The sequence below is a fragment of the Gallinula chloropus genome (genome assembly GCF_964237585.1).
Source record: "Gallinula chloropus genome assembly, chromosome: 17".
Classification (NCBI taxonomy): domain Eukaryota; kingdom Metazoa; phylum Chordata; class Aves; order Gruiformes; family Rallidae; genus Gallinula; species Gallinula chloropus.
The window spans coordinates 10,756,450-10,777,025 of NC_140102.1; the positions used below are offsets into that span (position 1 = coordinate 10,756,450).

The 20,576-nt window shown below is 47.2% G+C and overlaps 1 protein-coding gene across 1 annotated transcript; it reads right to left on the reverse strand.

Annotated features, from left to right (window-relative positions):
- Window positions 1–11,553: 11,553 nt before the first annotated feature.
- ADORA2A (adenosine A2a receptor) lies at window positions 11,554–20,049 on the reverse strand (the record flags this gene model as incomplete). Its single annotated transcript, XM_084272081.1, has 2 exons — window positions 11,554–12,514; window positions 19,700–20,049. 2 exons carry the CDS (start codon window positions 20,047–20,049, stop codon window positions 11,554–11,556), a joined length of 1,311 nt encoding a protein of 436 aa, XP_084128207.1.
- Between the last annotated feature and the right edge of the window lie 527 nt (window positions 20,050–20,576).

Consider the following 20,576-nt stretch of genomic DNA (forward strand, 5'->3'; position numbering starts at 1 on the left):
TGAGCACGGGTGCAGCCTTGCACTTGCTTTCATGCACCAAACCCACTGTATTTTAGAGATGAAAAATCCCTAAGCCTAGATGGAAAGTGTTAGGATGAACAACTAAGCCAGGAAGTATCTGTAGGGGACATGCCATTTTCATCTACATGAGAGACCAAGGACAATGAGCCTCAGATGCCTTTGGATGGCATTTTAACATCAGAGTTTGGTTATAAACTCACGGTGCTAGAACTCAAGGCACTTGGAGCAGCAACAAAGTTCACAGCACTCCAAAATATTCCCCCTGTAGCTGGGGCTGGGAAAAGGTGAGATTTCTACGTGCAACACATGGGGGTCTCCAATGCCACAACATTTACTGTGCCAATGACACCCTGGTGCATGGCTTCAGCACATTTCCTGAGGTGCTGTCCAGAGGTCACAGCCACAGCCTCTGCTTCTCAAGGCAAAGTACAGCAGAGTTCATGAACATGGTGTCTGACGGAAATGCCCCTTTCTCCTGCTTGAAATGGCAGGTAACGAGCTGCCAGCAGCTGTGAGCAAACAAGATCGTCCACACGGCAGCTGTAAGGCGAATGGGCCTAAGGAGTGATAAATTCCTGTTTCTGACAATAGCTAATGGGCTCCAGGCAGACTGGCAGCTGCAAAGCACCCAATTCTCTGCACTGGTTCAGCTGACCAGGCACCTCTGGGACTGTACTTTGAGCTGGTGAAGAAAAGAGGCAGAACAAGTCTGCTTGGCTCTATTTTTATCCTGCAGGCCCATCTGCTCTTCTCCACAGCTGGCAAGGCCTGGAGCTCAGCTTAGATCCTCCAAACAAAAGCCTCTCTATGAGGCATGAGAATCCCCCACCACTATCAACACCATTTGGATTGGATTGCCTAGGCAGAGGCTATTTTGGGCACCACAGGTGGCTTCTCCATCTTGCTGAGCATAGGATGGAGCCAGCAGATGCCTTGCCACAATACTCCTCAGCCATACCATCAGGGAGAAACTGAGCAGTGCGGAGGCTCTGACAGAACACACAGGATACGAGGGGATGAAACATGAGGCAGAGGCCAACAGGACGAGTTCAGGGAATGGGTTTCACAGAAAAGAGTTTCCACCAACACAGACACCCTCAGAACTGCTTTTGAAACAGAAAGACAAGACTAACATCCAGGCGGAGCAGAGCTAATGGGAATCTCTGCCTTGAGCAAAGCACTAACCCACCCCACATCTAGACCTGCGATCTTCATTCCACAGGCCCTCTCTGCCCTAGAGAGCGACTGCTACTGTGAGAAAAGTAGAAAACTCCCTTTTTCTCTCCTTTGCTCTCTATCCAAACAGTAACCCCTTCCTCCATACTTGCTCCCGTTAGAGCTCCAAGCTCTGTGTTTCCCCCGACACACTGGCAGCTAAAGCTCTCCCAGCTTCTCCTTTCTCAATTATCTTATTGCATGGATGTTATTTCCTGTGTTTATTTTTCTTGTCTGACTAGCTGGCCTGGAGGGTCTCACCTGCTGGAAAACTGCCATTACTTCTGCATCTGCTGCACTGGCCAAGGATTAGTGAAAAAACAGCCTCAGGTCACTTGTCGTTTCCTTAGGATGCCTGACTACCAGCAGAGGCCAAAGGCCACAGATGGTGAGAGAGAGCAGGTTCCTGTGCGTCTTACCTGGAAGCTGACATCAGCAGATGCATCTCTTTAGGAAGCAGAACAGGGACACGTGCTCTGCAGTGCTGGGATTCATCCGGCATAGAGAGAACACAGCAACCTGAAAGACACCAAATTCATGGCTACGTGCAAGAGGACCTCCCTTCAGAGACAGCAAACGTGTCTGTGCAGCAGAGCGCAACCTCTTCCAAGACTTGACTGACGTGCAGGCTTCAGTGTTTGATGTCATCCACGTCACTGACATCCTGACCCCAAGATGAAGCCTCATGCTTTGGACATGAAGAAAGCATTAAACTGTCCCTGGGAGGATCCTGTGTCCCACATGGTGCTTCCAGATCAGAGGCTGATCGAAATATCCTCCTGCAAGGGAATCAGAGGCTGCTGTTAGCCTGCAGAGAGCACATCCTGCCCTCCAGCCACACAGACACAATCTACAGGAACGTGGTTGCTACAGTTCTTTTGAAAGTCCGTGTAGGGCTGAACCATGGAAAGGGACAGACAGCCCCTGCACCATGGATAAGCTTCTCGTGCTTCCCACGTCTGGCATACAGCAGGAAAGGAGGAATCATCTGCTAACATAGAACTTCAGATGGGAGGAAACTTGCCTGGGAAGCAAGTGCTCAGAGAAAGCAAGCTGTAAAGGTTTCTGAATAAAGTGTTGGCTCAGTCCATAAGGAATAGGGGATCTTGGATTTAGTTTAGTTGCAGATGAATGTTCCATGGGTTAGTTGAGCAGACTGGAAGGCCTCAGTGCAAGTTAGGGGTATTACTGTATATTTCCTCTGGAAGGAAGTCAAAATGCTATTTCTCATGAATTCAGAAAGGACACAGCTGTAGAACAAGCAGCTGACTCTCAGCTTTACTTGTGGCATTGAGTTACCAATTGTGGGAGAAAAGACTATTTCTGTTTTTCTAATGCAACCTTTAGCATTTTGATCTTTCTGGAATTAGAGGATGATCTTGAGGAGGGTCTGAGATTTTTTTGTCTCCACCCTATTCTGTTAGTGCTTTTGGCATGAATATAAAGAAAGGCAGGAAACACTTGGAATACTGGACTGCTCCCAAATGGCATGCACCTCAGACAGGAGTCAGCCTGTTGTCCTCTAAGGTGCTGAATGCTCCTGTAGCTCAGCACCCTGATGCCATCACTGAGTGCTCTCCTCTTGAGGCTCTGCATTTGAATCATCTGCAATCTTTGTGAATAAACTGCAGCTCTCCCCCTGTAGCCTTTCTGGGACTGGCAACACAAGCATTAGTCCTCTTCTCCCCATTGTCATGGCTTTGCAGAGTAAGTTCACCATCTGATGTGATACCATCACAGAACAGCTTCAATTTAGCAGCACATGATTCCCAGTCTGCAGGAACCCTATATATCACAGTACCTGACACTCAGTAAACCCAGCTGTGATTGCTCACAGTCACAGTTAGCAGAGGAGATGGGTACAGAAGAATTCACCCAACAGCAGGCAAGTCTCAGAGCTACCATTGCTGTCATCTGCAAAAGTGGCCACATCCTCTGGAATTGTTTAATATCACAGGATCCAGCATGCATGGCAGGGCTGCTCAAACAACATTAATACAGGAAGCAGTGCTGTTCAGTAATGACATAGTTGCATGACATGTTGTACGGTAATGGGAAAGGATGGGGGTCCTCCTTGGCCCAGGATCCACACCACAGCACACTGCATTCTTACTCTGCAAGACATTCCTTTATATGGCCCAGCAGTAAAAGGTTGTATCAGCAGGGATTCAGAACGACCTTCATCCAGCCTGGATCAGCATGGTCAGAGATGCCTGGCCCAGTGCACCTGTCCTGCAGAAGGCTTCAGCATCTGCCACTGTTCAGCCCTTCAGCACACCTCCAAAATAGGAACTTGGCAAACAAAGCCCACGGAGTGCATTGCTAAGCAGAACATTCTGCCGAGTCCCAACACCAGGACTGCATGTTATAGGGCACTTGCCAATTCCTGAGTCAACTTTATTTATTATGCACTAGAAAGGTCATGACGAATCTCAAAAGATAAAATCTGTGTCTGTCAAGCTGCCTTCCTTATTTTCATTGGCCCAGACCCTCACGTTCCACACCAACAATAACAGGACATGGGTTCAAGAGGCACCATGAGTGCAGCTTACCCTGAGATGGCCCAGGCTTGTTTTGCATTCTTGGTCAAACTGATCCCGGCTGCTCAATTCTCTCTTTATTTGGACTTTTTCCCCTTCACCCCCCCCGGATGCCATCACCACACTGCACAAGAGCCTTGCATCCCTGGAAACCCCAAAACACAGTCACAAGCTTTCACAGCCCAGATGATGCCAAATGCCCAAATGATGCAGCTGCAAGTTCTCCAGCAACACGAAGTATCCAACTGAGATATGCTCAACTCCAATTTAGAAGTAATATCCTGGACTAATACCAGCCCAAAACGCATCCCCATGACCTCATCAACAGCTGAGGCAGCAAGATGCCCCATGCACATAGATTTTCTTCACTGTCATTATAAGCTGTTATCTAATCTCCTTGCCTTAGGTAAAGCAAAAAATGGAGCTGCCTAGGGCTCTGGGTAAATCCTTGGCAAACAAAACCTGAGTGATTTCAGCTCCAGTGCTGCCAGTGTCCAAAGCAAGCAGGGTTAAAGACTGCCTTGGGCTCTGCAGAAGTTGCAGTCACCTCTCTGGATTGCAGCTGGACACTCCCAAAACCCACAGTCCCAGGTTTGGAGTTCAGTACAACAGGCTCAGACCACACAGTATGGATCTGCACTCCAAATAACCTCATCTTTACACAGTTTATTTTGAACCTGCAGATTGAAAGCTCTTTTCCCAGTCCTCTCCTTTCACTTGCTGAAAAAACCACCGTGCTACTCTCAGACACAAACTTGGCTTAGATCATTTTCTTAGACATGTTGCAAGAATTCCAAGTCTCAAAATGAATTTTTGATTTTCTGAGATCTGGGGAGTATTTTCCTACCACACTGTGGGATCGCAGCAGTCACCACTGCAGTCACACAACAGAGAAATGATGCTGCTTTTAAGCAGAGCATCATACAGCCACAAACCCTCCAGCAGTGCCATGCACTGGGTCATTTCTGAGGAGACCTCTCAAATATTCGGAAGTGCCCCCCTTTCTTCTCAAAACAGCACTGAGGAGGGGATTGGGAAGTCAGGGAGGAATACAGCTCCACTTACTATTCAGTGAGACTCCAACCTGCAGTGAGCTGCAGCATCTAACTTGAGGTGCTTGTCTGTGGGACCAGAGGTGGGGATTCCTCCCAGGATCACTCCAAGCTGGCAGAAGTCTCCTTCCCTGAGCACACGGGGAATCTCACTCTTCACTCCATCCTTCAATCAAATGCAAGCCGGTGGGAATCTTCCCTGTGAAAGTAAATCTTGAGGTCTACAGGGCCTCAGAAAAGGTGCTCAGAACTTTTAACTCCCCGAAACTTCTTGAAACACATAGTCCTGAACAGCACAGCAGGCCCTTGTACGTACTATTCTTAGCAGCAAAGGCTTCCTGTTTGGGGGCAGAAGTGACAAGGAAGATCCTGCTGCTTTAAATACTGTGAAAAGCTTTTTATCTGTAAACAGTATTCACCCATCCTTCACAGCCCCATTCTACTTCACCAGTCAGAAGTGTCATCAGTTCCCCAGTGCTGCAGGAAATGTTACACTATGAGCTGCGTTATCCTCAGACAGTTCTTAGTCTACTGCAAAAGCCCTGGAAAGTCTAGTTACTCCCAGTGAGGAAGCCAAGGATCTCTGAGCAGAGATTTCCAGATCAGGCCAATTGTGTTGTTAAACTGGGAGCTCTCTCTGTTCTTTCAAGTAGTTCTTCCCAGGGCCAGGTACAGTCATTGTTCCCCTGGGCTCCTGCAGACACCCATTGTTCCCCCTAAGCTCCTGGCCTTTGATGCTGCAGAACAAAATACAGTGTTTGTGAAAGGAGGGAAAAATCAAAAAGCTTTTCAATTACACCGTTGGTTGCACAGCTCGGGCACAGCTGGCTGCACAGCACCAGGGTGCCAGCACCTCTCTGCAAACTGGAGCCTCCATGAGGCCTCTAGTACAGTTGCAAAGTGAGCCAAAGGAGGAAATGACAGCAGTTGATGGCTGTCTGGTGAACTTTCATTCCACTGCTTCCACCAATTCCAAGTGCTCCTGGACTGTACAGACTTTCACTAACCTCCCCACATGAACATTTAGTAGCTGCAGCTGGAAAAAGCTGAAAATTATTCCTGCTTCATCCTGACAGCATTGCTCAGAATTGCCCTGGGAGACACCAGAGGAGCATCCAGATTGACACCCGCCCATCTCCAGACTACTTTGGAGCTAAATCAGCCCAAGTGGCATTGGTAGAACAGGACAGAGGTCTGACACTGCAATGGTCTCATGAGGAGGTCTGGGGGGCACTGGCAGAGCCACGTGGAAGGAGAGCCAGCAGGCTGGGATGCTCCAGTCACAGCTGGCAAAGTTCTTTCATGGTCCAGTTATGGACCCTTCAGGTCTCACTGTGTCACACACTGTTCCTGAGGCTGCAGTAGTCTGGGCAAACACAGTGCTCTACCTTGTGTTCAGTACGCCGCTAGAAACATTCTCTTGTTGCCAAGATGACACATCCCAGGAGGGCAGAGATGTGAGGGGTCTTCTAGTCCACCGGGGTCTGTCACCTCAGTCCACATCTTCTGCAAAAGAATAGACAGCACCAGGAAGAGAGCTCTGGAGAAGGCTCAGTCTATGGAAAAGGCTAATAAAATAAGAAGAAAACACTCGCACGAGAAGGGGCCAGCTAGCTGGACCTTCCTGGGACAAAGGCTCTCACACTCTCTTTTACAAATATATTTTATTATTTTAATGCTTATTAAGAAATGTAACCAAGACAGACTCAGCAGCACCAGCGGCTCCTCACTGCCCAGCAGTCTGATGACTTCACAGGTATGAAAATTTCACAGATTCAAAAAAAAGAAAAACTCCAAAACAAAACCAAAACACTTTGGTCAATGCACTTTAAATACATTTGCATGCACAGACTCTCCCACCCCCTTCCCTCCCCTTCCCTCCCACTGGTAACTGACAAACAGAGGGAAAACCAACAACTATATTCCTAAAACATTTAAATTAAAAGAATAATGGTTTTCTAGTGACAGCGTGTGCAGCAGGGTGTTCATACTGTCTTGGCTTGCAGACTACAGAGACAACCGCTCTCAGGATGGGGGCAGGAACACCAGCTCCTGAGGCAGAGTTGGGGAAGCAAAGGATGTTCCTAGATCAGCAGGTTCCAGTCTTCATTTCACAACATCCTTGTGTGAACAGTCCCAACAGACGGATGAGACAGGGAGTTAGTTACACACCACACTGCCCTGGTCTGGGGGCTCTCAATCTGTCAGGGTTCATCACCTCTCATGCAAACGAGGAACTGGTGTGATTTTACTTACTCTGGTTTTGACCTTCTCTATAGTAAAGCACATCAAGAGGGTTAAAGAGAAAAAAAACAAAACCTCTCTGGGATGACTCTGTGCAGTTTGATGCCCAAAATGAATTGGGAGACAACAGGGTCTTAGGCAGCTGAAGTTGGCAAAGACCACTAGTGAGTGTTCTACAGGTTAAATGCATCACAGCACTGCTACAGTACACTTGTCCTTCCCACAGAATGTGGCTGGATTGGTTTGGGCTTAGGTTGGGCTCATCTTCATGAAGAAGAAGGGCTTTTGTTATACCTCAGCACTCATGAAATAAGACAATGCATCTGAAAAGGAGCTAATCCATGAGAACCATCTCTACCTTAGTTACATACAGATCATACAAAGTCAACCCTCTGCGCACATCAGGGAAGGCTGCCCCTCTACTTTAAGATGTACATCCCTTCTGGAGTCCTTCCTCAGCAAGTCACACCTTGGTCTCATGCCAGCACCATCTGTGCAATCCCCAGCACATTCCTGCTCCCTCTGAAATCCCCACAAACACCTACCCTACCAATCTTCCTTCACCACCAAGATTTCCTCTAACCCTCTAGTCTGCTCCCACACCTTACAGACTTTTCTGTATCCACCAGCATCTCCTGGAGACTCCTTTCAAATGATAAAAGATTCAATCTACTTCAGTATCTCCTAAGTCCATCCACACAACAAGCTTCCTAGCACCGACTGGGGTCAGTGGCAAACCCTCTCCACAGTAGCCTCAGCTGTTCCACCACACCACATTGCTTCTCTGTTCAAGAGCTGCAGTTCAAGCTTGCATGGAGCTTTGAGATATTGCTGATCCAAACAAAACTCTGCAGGAGAGTGATGTAAGTGCATTTATTTGCACACAGAAAAAGCAGTGCCCTATTGAGGAGAGGGCCTGGAGAAGAACTCTTGATAAAATTATTCCTGGCAACTGATCAAACTTAACTTTCTCCAAAACCCTGTAAAGCAAATAAACCCTGGAGCCTAAGAGTCTTCAGGGAATGGTGAAATTCGTGGAACGCCCTCATGCCAAATGAGGCACCACATCTCTCTATGGGTCTTGAGCCATTTTTAGCAAGATGTTCCAGTTCCATGAAGTTAGTCTCCTCTTAGCCCAACTCTTACTCTCTGGACCCACTGCACCTTGGATTCCCTAGGAGGTCTTCTGAAGCCTTTCCTGATGATCACCTCATTCTTCCCTTTGTCTTGGCACCATCTTTGGTTATCCAGAACAGCTATACCTCAACAGCTAAACATTCTCCAGCTGGAATGAAAATGGGAATATGAGTAGAGAGGTTAGGACAAAAATGTTTAACTTTCAGTTTTCTAATGATCCCTGCCCCACGCAGTTTTGAAGAGGGGTACTTTTCTCAAGGGCAGAGAGCGCTGCCAGGTGGAAGAAAGAGCATATTTCACTGATGGGACCCTAAAGCTTCTTCTACTTGTTTAAAAAGAAAAGAAAGTCTTGAAATCACAATCCCGAGGAAACAAGAAATAAGAAGTCCAAAATTGTGTTAAAAAAGCTCACACTCCCCCAACAACTGCTTTGAAAACATCTTCTGAAAGTCCATCTCAGACATGTGCTCGCCAGAAGGCATGTGGTGCAATTGCCATCCCTTCCTTCCTTCCTGTGACTACAGACTTCCAATTCTATGTAAAACACTCTGCCTCCTTACCTCCACTGCACTTCCTCCTGCACACATCCCCCAGCCACTTCACACACCCTCTCCATTTCAAATCTGGATTGAGAGGGACTGGACGCACTTCGGGGACATCTCAAACAGCAACAGAAAAGGTAATTTCAAGACATCTGGAAACTCAGTAAGCTCTCATGTTGATCTGGTTGGGCAAGAAAGTTTTCTAGAGCAACGATCCTAAATTTGTCGCATCAACACAGATCAACTTGATTCTTGTGGCAACCAAGCAAGAGGCTGCCATAATTGAGTGTGAAGAAGCTCAAGAAACAATAGACTTCAACCAACCCACACGAGCTGTTGAACATCTGTTGCAATGTGGCATAAAATATCCCCTTACAATGGCAAGTAGAGCTCAGTAGGAGACACTTCTGCACTTGTGTGTGTTCCACTGCCTGAGCGATGCTGGTATTTTCCCACACTTCCTTCCCTGCTCTGCTTCTTTGTGGACCTAATTGCTATTGACATGAACACCGGATGTAATCTGGAGTTATTCTTAGCAACATTTCAGCTCCCAACTGAGGCCTGAAGAGATCAGACCCCGTTTTCCTGAGTTCCTCTGCCACTGTTACAGGGGGGTCAGAGAAGCCATCCCACAAATAACCTACAGAAATATTCCATAAAAAAAGATCAAGAGTAACAAGATCCCAAGTCACCCTGTGGAGGAACAACCTACGACGTCAGTCACAGGGAAATGGCTTAGTGTTTGTTAATGGCACTGGAGCGATAATGTACTCCTCTGACGTTAGACCTGTGGAAGAGCCATGCCAAGAAAGCAGCAATTGAATTAGACTGTGAAGTCTATTGTTCTACACACTGGCCTGTCTTTCTGCTAAGGATTATGGTGGCAACCACGTCTTTTTATCCCTCTCACTGTAAGCTTTGTGCTATCTTGGAGCAGTTACATACCTGAACACGGTGAGCATTATAAACTGCTCCCCACCTTCACGTAGGGAGACTGCAAAACGTCTACGCAAATAAAACTGACTTTTCATTTTAATAGTTCACAATATTTAAAATAAACATGGAATAAGAACAAGCCTAATCTGATCTTCCTCAAATATCAAAATCCAGTTCCCCTTTTCCTTTCTGAAAATGAGATTATTTGTCTTCTGAGATGTTAGTGGACAGACACAAGGAGGAACCAGGGTTGGGGGATGATACTTCTGATGTTTTCACTGCCAGGGAATAAGCTTTAGATCCCTGGAATTACAATACTGTTTCCCAGCAGGACCATTACTGCCTGTCTCTCCAGAAGGCTGGTGGATTATTTGTCTGGAAAACAAAGACCGGACAATCTTTAGGTAGAATTCAAGTTGCTGTGGCATTCTGCTATCCTTGAGCTACCAGGCCTCATAAACGATGGAGGAAATTGTCAACCTGCTGTGAAACACCTCTCCAACAAAGGACACCAGCGCATAGCCTTGCGCCAGCACCGATTTGCCTGTTCTCTAATACAGACTACTGCAGTTTCTGAGTGATTTCCACTACTACTGATGCCTTTCAGCTTTTCAAAGTGGGAACCATCTTCTAACCAGAGACACCCAGCTCTGCTGGGCTCTGCCCCGCAAGGATGTATCAGGCCTCACAGTCAAGCACATCAGAAGCAAATGGAATCACAGGAGAAAAGGTGTTTAAATAGAACTCATTGGAACCTCAGAAACGTGAGGTGTGAGTGTGTGTGTTCCTCCCTATCCTGAGAAAGAAGAAAAAAAACCCACAGCCTTTTGAGTGAGGATGAAAATATGGAAAACTAGCTCCCCTCACACACATTTTGGGACACGGAAAGAATCTGCACTCTAGGATTACAGGAGGACAAGCACAGAGAGAGGGGGGGAAAGCAGACAGTGCCTGCTAGCCTGCAGACAGCTCACACACCCGACAGCTCTTCACAACACTTCAGGGCACAACAGCTTTGGTAATGCAGACCACAGCCTGGCCTACTTGTCTGGTATCTGCAGCACCAAGCCCTGCTAACAGGCTACGGGAAACCCACATCATGGTCTCCGTTTTCATTATCAGTTAGACAAAGTGAAGATCTATGAGGTTACATTTTCCTTGTGCATCTGGAACATTGAACACTCAGGGAATGGGTATGAGTTTTTGCCCATCTTTTATAACTTAATATAAAGTTAATACCAAGACAAGAAAAAAAAAATTGAGCATCATCTTGCAGTGTAAGCTTTAAAAACATGAACTGAAAGACAAAATGCCATGGTTGAAGGTATCAAGAGTTCCCATCAGGTAAATTCCTCCCCTTTCTAAGCAGCTGCTTGCATCCTTCCTGACCAATAGATGTTGCTGTCCCCCTTCCATCTGTTGCAGGGCCAAAGTACTCAAAAGCCCCTCCCTGCTGTTCTCCGCAATTCAGTGAATTCTTCCAGCCATGCTTTTATTTCTGTTGGTGAAGACAGCAAAACCAACATACAAGCACAGACACACAGTACAGCATAACGTCCTGATAAGCCTTGCATCAGCAGTCTCCCAGTGCTGAACTTGGAATGCCATCTGTGACCTTGGCACGGCTCTTGGTGACAGGTCACTGATGGGTAACATGTCCTCCTTCCTCAGTCCATTTCAGTGGTCTCTTGGCTTTACTCCAGTCTAGTATTTAGGATCTTCCCAACAGTCCTGGGTAGGGACCCCTTTCTCCACAGCAATCTGAATACACATCTCTCCCCCCGCCCCCCCCACCTCCCTTTCTGCCATGGCAGAGGTCACCAATGGAAAAAAAATAATTCTACCAGGAAGACTTTGAGAGTCTCATCAGGAAACATCAGCTGCTGCGAAGGCTGCTCTTTCTAGATCTGAGTAAGACACCTGGGCATCAAGTAGCTCTTCACTGTGAAGCTCCCTGTTCATGCAGGCATCTGAGAGAATCCCGTTTCTGCAGGAATGTGGGAGATGCCCATTTGTCTCCACGTCCAGAGCATTTCCATTGTGGTGCCATTCCAAGCCAGCTTTGCATTTGTTTAAGTCCTGCTTTTCAGGATCCCTGTGGATCTCTCCATTGGTGTATACCTCTAATGCATACTCACTGATCCGTATGCCGGCATTCTCTGCGTCCCCACCATAGGTGGAAGTCCTAGAGCTGGCTGTTCCTGCCTTGAACGGCTCCTTCCGTCCCAGGATGTGCTGGCTGATGATTTTACGGAAGGTGTATCGGAACTCCCTGATGCGGTAGGCATAAATTAGAGGATTTACAACTGAGTTAGCATGAGACAGGATAATAGCTAGATACATCAGCCAGAGGGGAGCATGGGCACAGTTTGGGCAAAATAGGGTAAAGCAGTTAATAATGTGTAGTGGAAGCCAGCAGACTGCAAACAACCCAACAATGATGGCTAAAGACTTAGCTGCATGGACTTCCTTCTGCAAAGTGGAGCGAGAACGTTCCCCATGTACCATCTTGTTCTCCATCTGCTTGAGTTGTCGCCGGGCGGCCATGAAGATCTTCAAGTAGATTCCAAACATGAGGAGGAGGGGCAAGAGCACACAGGCAAAGAAGTTGTAGTAGACCATGTACTCCATGGTGACCACAGCCTCAAAGAGACATGCCACCATACTGTTGCTGCAGTTGATGGGAGAGGACTTGTTGGAACCCTGGTCTTCGATCTGGGAGCGATTGTGCCACCCTAGCATTGGTGTCAAGCCGATGATGAAAGACAACACCCAGCAGATGGCAATGATACCTTTAGCTCGAGAGCCAGTCACCAAGCCATTGTACCTGTAAAGCAGAGGAAACAGGAATTACATCAGTATCATTCAACAAGCTCCGGACACCCAAGCAACTTCCCAATGGAAGCAAGAAAGGCACCCGCTTCTTCAGATGGGCCTTTGAACTAGGTGCAGAATCCACACAGCATAGCATGGTCACCATGGTGACATTGTATGCCATCATTTTCTCTCCTCTTTCCTTTAAACAATGAATAGGTGACAAAAAAAGCAGTAAAATTAATAGTTTTCATTTATGTTCCTCCACCAGCCCACACTGTCATCTTGTGGCCTGGACAATCAACAGCACTGCTCTGACCCTTGGTGGCAAAGACCACCACGGCTCTCTCGTTGAGGCTAGGGTAGGTCCTCCTTCCTGACAAAGGAGCAGCCTTATAGCACAGAATTGCTAGGTTTGTCTTGCAGATCTGTAAGCCAAACAGCACAAAACCCCCCTCGGAGGCGCAGTGCCATCGGTCCCGTGTCCAGGCTCAGGTGTGCTCCAGGGAAATTCTGCTGACTGAGTTGCAGAAGCCAGGCTGGCATTTGCTTGCACAGCACCTTGCTCTGCTCCACAGTGGTACTTTGAAGAAGGCCAGCACCATTAACCTTCCTTAAATAAGTGAGACAAGTCAGCAGTTTTCCTCACCAGCCCAGCTAAGCGACCCCATGTCTCTTTCAGAAAGGACAGTGCTCTCACTGCCTCTGCACTGCACACACCAAAGAGGACTTCAGTGGTGGAGGTATTGATAAGCCTGGCTGAAGCCAGTGCTCCTAGCAGTAAATTCTCCAGGATCTGTTGAAAGACACAATAAGCAACGTGGTAAGAACCTGACAGTGCAGCCAGGGACCTTGGTTTGTTTGAAATATCAGCCAGTTCCCAAGGCCTCACAGGTTACTGCGAGTTCTGAGCTGACTCCACCAGTTCTTCTCTCTGGAAATGTAAGTCAGGGCAACAGTTTAACATTTTAATGCAATTTCCTTCCCTCTGTAATGCTTAGCATGGAAAGCAGTAGATGGCCAGATTCCCACATTGTCCAGTGTGGGTCCCACACTGTACTTGACCCCATGTGTCTGCAATCGGACAACGGTAGTGTTGGGTTCCCAGTGTTTACTGAAGGCTCCTTCTCCCTCTGACCCCAGAATTCTCTCAGCAAACAAACATTCACCAAAAAAAACCCCACCAAAGTCCAACAAGCCATAGAAATCTTTCCATCTCTCAATGAAATAGTTATTCCCCCAGGCTCATGCTCCTATCCCACTGCAGGTTCAAGACAAGAGGGGAGAAAGGCTGCTTTTGCCAGGCCCGTACAGAATGGAGATCCTGCATGGGCTTTAAATCCCTGCTGCTGAGCCTTGGGAAAAAAGACAAGACCGGACACATTTGAGTCGCCCTTCCTCAGCTGCATTTCAATATCAGGAAAAAGGGAGTGGGTGAGGGAGCTAACCACACAATTCCTGGTTCCCAAAATACACCAAAACCCTCCTGCCAGAAACGAGGGAGGGAGTCAGCTGATTCTGAGAGAGTAAAAGTTTCTCCAGCAAGTAGGTGATCCTGCTCAATGCTTTGAGGATGCTAAGGGCACGGTGTGGATGGTAGCAGGGAGCTGCTCACATTCAGACTTCATCAACACAGCAAAACAGCATCTGTGCTTTGAAAAGTACACACAGGGAGCAAGAGATTGGCTAAAGGCACTTGAAGCCTGGAAAAACAAAAAAACAAACAAACAAAAAAGCACCCTCAAAACCCTGCAGCCCTGGAATTGGCTACATCTTGTCAGAGGAATTTTGAAATCGTGCAGCTGTTATCCCACGACTAGAGATGTCTCTTGCCTTCCACTAAAAATATATTCATTACTGCTCCAGGCAAACACCCCCCTCCACCCCCCCTCGTCACTTCTCCCTCCCTCTTACCCTCTGGGGATTCCCAGGCAATGGACTTCACAAGGCTTAGGAACAGCACTTAACCCAAGCAGCCTCCTGCTTTCCAGCTGCAGCATGTTGTGCTGGCAGTGGCGATTACCAGTGAGAACCTCTCCTTCACACCTTGCTCTGCATCTCCAAGGGCCGAGAAAAAAAGCTGACAGCATCTCATCACCTAGTGTGAGGCACTACGTTGGCCAGGTACCCATGGAGAAGTGTCCATTCACTTGGAAGACCTTAATTTCTAGCTACTCTCTGTACCCCCAGTGCTGTACCGCTCTGTGTGGTAAGTTCAGGGCTTCCAGGAAGCATCACAGATCCTGTGAGTTGCTGGCACCCACACAAGAGGCACAGCCTGCTGAAAGGAGCCAGTCACACCTGCAGCCCGTGTTCTGCATCGTTGGCAGGTGACTTTGTGGCATGTCTGATGTGTCCAGACAGCACTGGATTGTCTGTGCACAAGCCGTTCTCGTGCTTCCTGGAAATACTGGACTTGCTGCACAAACAAGGACTTCTACTCGTGCAACTCCAGCCACAAAGAACATGAATGCAGAACGCAGGGACACTCACAGTGGACTTGGCTGTGGGGATGGGGTCGCCTGACTCCTCTGGAAAACAACCCCCCACTTTTGCAAATACATGAAAATGTGGATCTTTTCCCCAAAAATCATTTCACCTGCCCTGCTGCTCTCTCGGCTACCAGGCTGGCAAACTGACTCCAGAATAGCTGCCCTTGGTGAGTGTACAACTCACCTGTGCTGCCTGGAGTAACCTGGCTGAGGATGTGACACTTCTGGGTCCTTGGCCTAAGCTCTGTGTCCTTTGTGGGAGGAAGTCAGAGCTGGTAGAAGGACCAAAGGGTCCTCAAGTGGCAGTTAAAATCTTTCCATACATGACATGTAGCTGGCTTAATTCATCATCACAGCATCCAGCCAGCCTGCTGCTTGTCTTCCAAACCCACCTCTGGTTGGCAGCACTGCACATTTTGGCCAATGGCTCTGCCATGCACAGGGCATGTTTCAGCCACCTGAAACATTTCTGCATCACACCAGAAAGCCTGTGCTCAGCGTTGAGGGCACCAGGCTTTGATCTGGATTCCCACAGCGCTCAATGGTTTTTTAACAAATCACTGCAAAACACATCCCTGCAGGAGCCCACACCTCCAACAGCTGCAGTCCTGGGGGAAAGACGAAAGGGGGATGTTCTATCCCTGTGACTTGTATCTGGAAATGAGGAACCCGGACAATCCCAGGTCATCCAGGAAACATTGTGGCAGAGCAAGAAACTAAACTCAGACCTCAGGTACCACCAAAACCAACCCTTTCCCAGAACTCCCAGTCAAGAAACTGTTTCCCCTATTACCGGTTACCACCTGGTACGAGGGCTTGACTAGGCTATGGAGACAGGGTAGGTGGGATCTAAGCAGCAGCAGCAATGATGATCAGCTTCCAGTCTAAAATCTTGGCAACAGCAAATTCCACAAAAAAATCATTCCAAAGGTAAATCTAATGAGGTGTCCAAAACCAGACAGTATGAGAAATCCCATGGAGCCACAGAGAGCTAGCATTGCTTTAAAAGCCATGCCAGTGGTTCTTCAGAGGAATTGTTCTTAGGCTGAATCTGCCATAATCTATTGGACACAAACCTGAATGCTTGTAGGAAATGGTTATAATAAAGTCAAAAGGTTTATGGTGAGTAAGAAAAGAAGTCCAGATATGGTTCAAAGCGACAATATAAAAATTAAATCCCTCATTCCCTGATTCACATGCTCATATAAGAGCATTTGAGAAGACAAGCCTAGGGAATTAAAGCAATTGCTGAAACAGACTGTTCTCAGTACAAAGGTCCCCTCCAGATCTTATATTTTATTCAGGGTTTGTGTTCATCTCTTCTATTCTTCCTATCACAGATTTTGGGAAGCTGATGTCCAGCTCCCCTAGCCTCAGGCAGAAAAGCATCCCAATGCTACCTCAGAGCTGCAGATTTGAACACTGCTATGTGGGTTAAATCTGTCCCAGTGTTCCAAATGCCAGGGACCTTTCCCAGAGAAGCATCCCAGTAGCTTTGGCAGTCGATCATCTCCAAAGCACCTCTCATCAGAGGAAAAGGTCTGCATTTCAGCAAGTTACTGTATCTGACACTACATGACCTGCATAAGTATTTGTGCCACGGGTGAATACCTGAATCCAGCACACAGAGCAAACAGTAACTTGAGAAAACTTTTCCATTTGGCTGTAGGAAGAAGAATTTCTCCTCTCTTTCCAGTGCACTGGAGCTACCTGCCCTTCCCCACGGGAGTATCTTTACCACGAGTGCCTGCAGAAGAACACGTGCCTCGGCACTGTGCCCACGGACCATTTGCTGGCATCAATGAGCCTGGAAAGCAGCAATTGTTCTTGGCCCATGACTTCATGCTGGAGCTCAGACTCACAGGTAGCTTTGTGCAGAACACCCAGGGGTTTTATATCAGTGAGCACAGGTTTTCAGGTACCTGCCATGTTAGAGACACCATTTGGATTGTATCCTAGACCAAACAATGGCTCAGACTCACTTCCGTGGGAGTGCTTCATCGCCACTTGCAGAGTGATAAATTTGTATAAAACCTGGCAGAAATAAGCTAAGTGTTTGAGAACTGTTGGAAAAATTATCAAATTCTACACAATGTTTTAATCACCTGAGAGGTAGAACCCATAACATGTTCACAAATTGGGTTTTATATCTTTTAAGATTTTACCTCTAGATGTCTTTCCTCAATGCAGTTTTTTAGCAGAGGGCCTTTTATCTACAGAAAAATAATCCCAAAGGCAATGCTAATTCTGTACTGAGGTGTCCAAACCCAAGCAGTATGAGAAATCCCACTCCTCTGCCTCCTGAATACTGACAGTTTGTGTGGGAATACAGTTCCACATATGTGGAACCACTGAGATAGGCGGTTACCTTCCTTAGGACAACTCAGACATGAAACAGCGAAAAAGAAGAAGAAAGAATAGCTTTGGCTCTTTTCGGTTTCACTCGAGTGAAGGAAGTTGGAGTTGTTTGGGTTTGGGTTGGGTTGGGTTTGGGTTGGGGTTTTTTAAGAGCACCCATCTAATGAGCGTTAGGAACGCCTGGTGTTACCGTGTCCTCTGAGCAGAGGGGAGGCTTTCCCAGGCAGTAAAGGATGGGTGCGAATGTTGCACCTTTAGTGCAGAACTCACCTTCCAAGGTTTTGATGCGTTTTTGAAACAACCAGATAAGAAAAAGAAAAAAAAAAAGGGGATGTGAGCAGCCTGAATCATGTCACATTTCCCTCTTCAGCTAACGAGCTTTCACTTTCTCTGCATGCCTGAGGCTGTAAATCTAATGCTTATTCATACATCAGTTCTTAAGGGGGAATGCAACTGAGAAGTCCTTTGCTCCTACTGTAAAAGGGCAAACCAGCAGAGGACAAGGAGGGGGATGAACCCATGGATCTACCTGCGAGTTTCTGCATCCAATCAGCTCCACTGTTTCGGGGGTGGAAGAGGGTGTGCTCTGTTTTTTCAAAAACAAAATAGTGAAACCAGTACAGTGCCCAGCACAGATAAAGTCTCTTTACCATGGCTGTTCCAGGAAATTTAACATTTCAAGACAATATAGTTACAATGAGATCCCACAAAATAGGGCAGACATCCAGACTTTTGAAATCCTTTTCCTGGCAAGTCCTCCTCTGGCAATAAGAGTGCTTAAACCATCAGTAAAAGCCTTCAGAATTAGCCCATGAGAGATGAATTAAAAGACATCAGTCCTTCTCGAAATCATTTCGAAGTGAAGCTCCTAAGGGCTTACATACCTTTCTTTGTACCATTTATCATTATTTTGCTGTGTAAGTGGAAACATCTATATGTAGAACTTTAGAAAACTGGAGAGACCCCAATTTAAAGGTAACTATTATCAACAGAGTTCTCTGTGATGGAATGGAATAGTTATTCCTTGCAGCTGCATCAAAAGCAGAGGTACAATGATGGGCTTGGAAACCAGCAATTACCAGTAACGTTATAGAAGCACAAGCTTGTTGTGGTGAGGTGTCAGAAAAGACTGTACTGCACTGGTCCATGTGGAAAGGGAATCTCCACAGCTCTAGGGAAAAGGATGCTTCCTGGGTTTGGGCGGGAGGTTTACATTACTCGACATTCAGTGACTGGAGTATTCACAAAAGAAAAATGAAAGTGCACAGGTCAACACAGTGATTTAAGCTCAACAGGAATGAGGATGTCCAAAAACTCAAACTTGAGGGCATCTCAGTCAAATATTTGTTCCATTTTTGCAGCTACATTTCTTGTTCAGCAGGCTAGAAAGCAAGGACAAGGTGGGAAGGAAGGAGAGGAGATCCCTGTACTCTGCTGGGGGCTTCCTCTCTATCTTTTGAACTTATGGAAAGGCTCAGAAACATTGTCTCAGAGCATTCAAACTCACCCACAAAACACAACGCTGCTCTGCACCCATGGTCTGATATATCCCACCACAGCAATGTGTTTCAGAGAGACTGAAATAAGTCACAGTCCCTGTGTGTGGCTTTCCCTTGCCCCACATCAACCTCCCTGGTTGCACCCAAAGTAGTGGCTAGTCATATTCAGCTTTCAAGCTGTAATATTGAAACATCGACCCTCTTCCTCTTTACTCCAGACTAGAGACCATAGAATAACCTTCTGCAGGTCTGGGTTGGGACAAGCTTCTGCCTTGACCTTAACATACATTACTTCCAGAAACAGCACCCAAGCTAGTCCAAACCTTCTTAGGACTGTTTTTTCATTGCCTGCTGCTTTTCTTCCCCTCATGTTCAATGGGCCCCAAGAGAAAATTCCCATCCACATTCTCCACAACCTTGTTGCTACAAACTCCCTCATTTTCCCTAAGGAGACAAATTGACCTCCCCTCCTTTCTGCTCTCCACCACGTACTGCTTTCACTCCACTTTTGCACCGTGATCCTTTGGTGCTGTCGGCTACGGATCAAAGTGCAAGTTAGCAGGGTTACCACACAGTCCTGCCCAAAGATGGAACAGCAGCTCCCAGGCAGTGCCGTTGTGATGCCACAGGCACACAGAGGACAGAGAAGAACCAGAAAAAGAAGCAACCAGAAAATCCAGCAGCCAAGGCAGCCTTCAAGAGCTAGAAAAGTTGTTTTCAAATTACAAGGGAAGAATTTCTGCTCCTTGTTTAATTTTTCATTCCTCAATTCGCCTCCAGATCTGTTGATTTTACAGAAGTTCATCCCTCACCAACCTGCCCCCTCCCTCCAGTCCAGCCCGTGCTTACCTGAGGGGTATGCGGATCGCAATGATTCTGTCGATGGCAATAGCCAGGAGGCTGAAGATCGAGCTCTGAGTCAAGACCAGGACGAAGCAGGCAATGAAAAGGCAGCCATAGAAGAAGGCACAGAAGCCCATGCTGATGGTGATGGCAAAGGGGATTGCCAGCACACCTACGGCAATGTCAGCAGCAGCCAGGGACACCACGAAATAGTTGGTGACGTTCTGCAAGTTGCTATTCAAATAGACCGCCCAGCAGACCAGGATGTTCCCCAGGATGGCCAGAACTGCAATGACCAGTTCCAGGATGATGTAAGCTATGTGTGAGAGGACGTCTTCTTTCTCAGGTACTAGCATGGTGAGAGCAACCAGGCCAATGCGAGAACGTGCCAGAAAAGCTCAGCGTTCATATCTGCAGAGCACTGAACAGCCAAGACACCTCAAAGCTGCCTGTGGTCTGAAGAGCACTCAGCTGCTGGCCAGTGGAGGTTGCTCACACGCACCCTTTCCTCTCCATAGCTGTTCAAGATCTTTACAGGAGCAGGTTTCAAGAAAAACACAACCCCAAAAAGTCCAGGGCTTGCCAAGTCCAGCAAAGTGGATTAACCAGATGCAGAATGCTTTGAACTCCAGCAGATGAATGGAGAGGAGAATATCTCATGTAGGCAGACACTGCTTCCCAGGCCACAAAGTCCAGCAGGCAACTCAGCCCAGAAAGCGTGCTTTATGGCAGCGTCGCATCGGCCGTGAGTTTTTGTTTCCTGTTGACAGTCACACTGCTAGTCATGGCTTCCTGTCATGTACATACCTACTAGCAACATCCTCCAGTTCTCTTTTTCACCCTTTCCCCCCAGGACTTGGGAAATATTCTCTTCAGCAGAAGC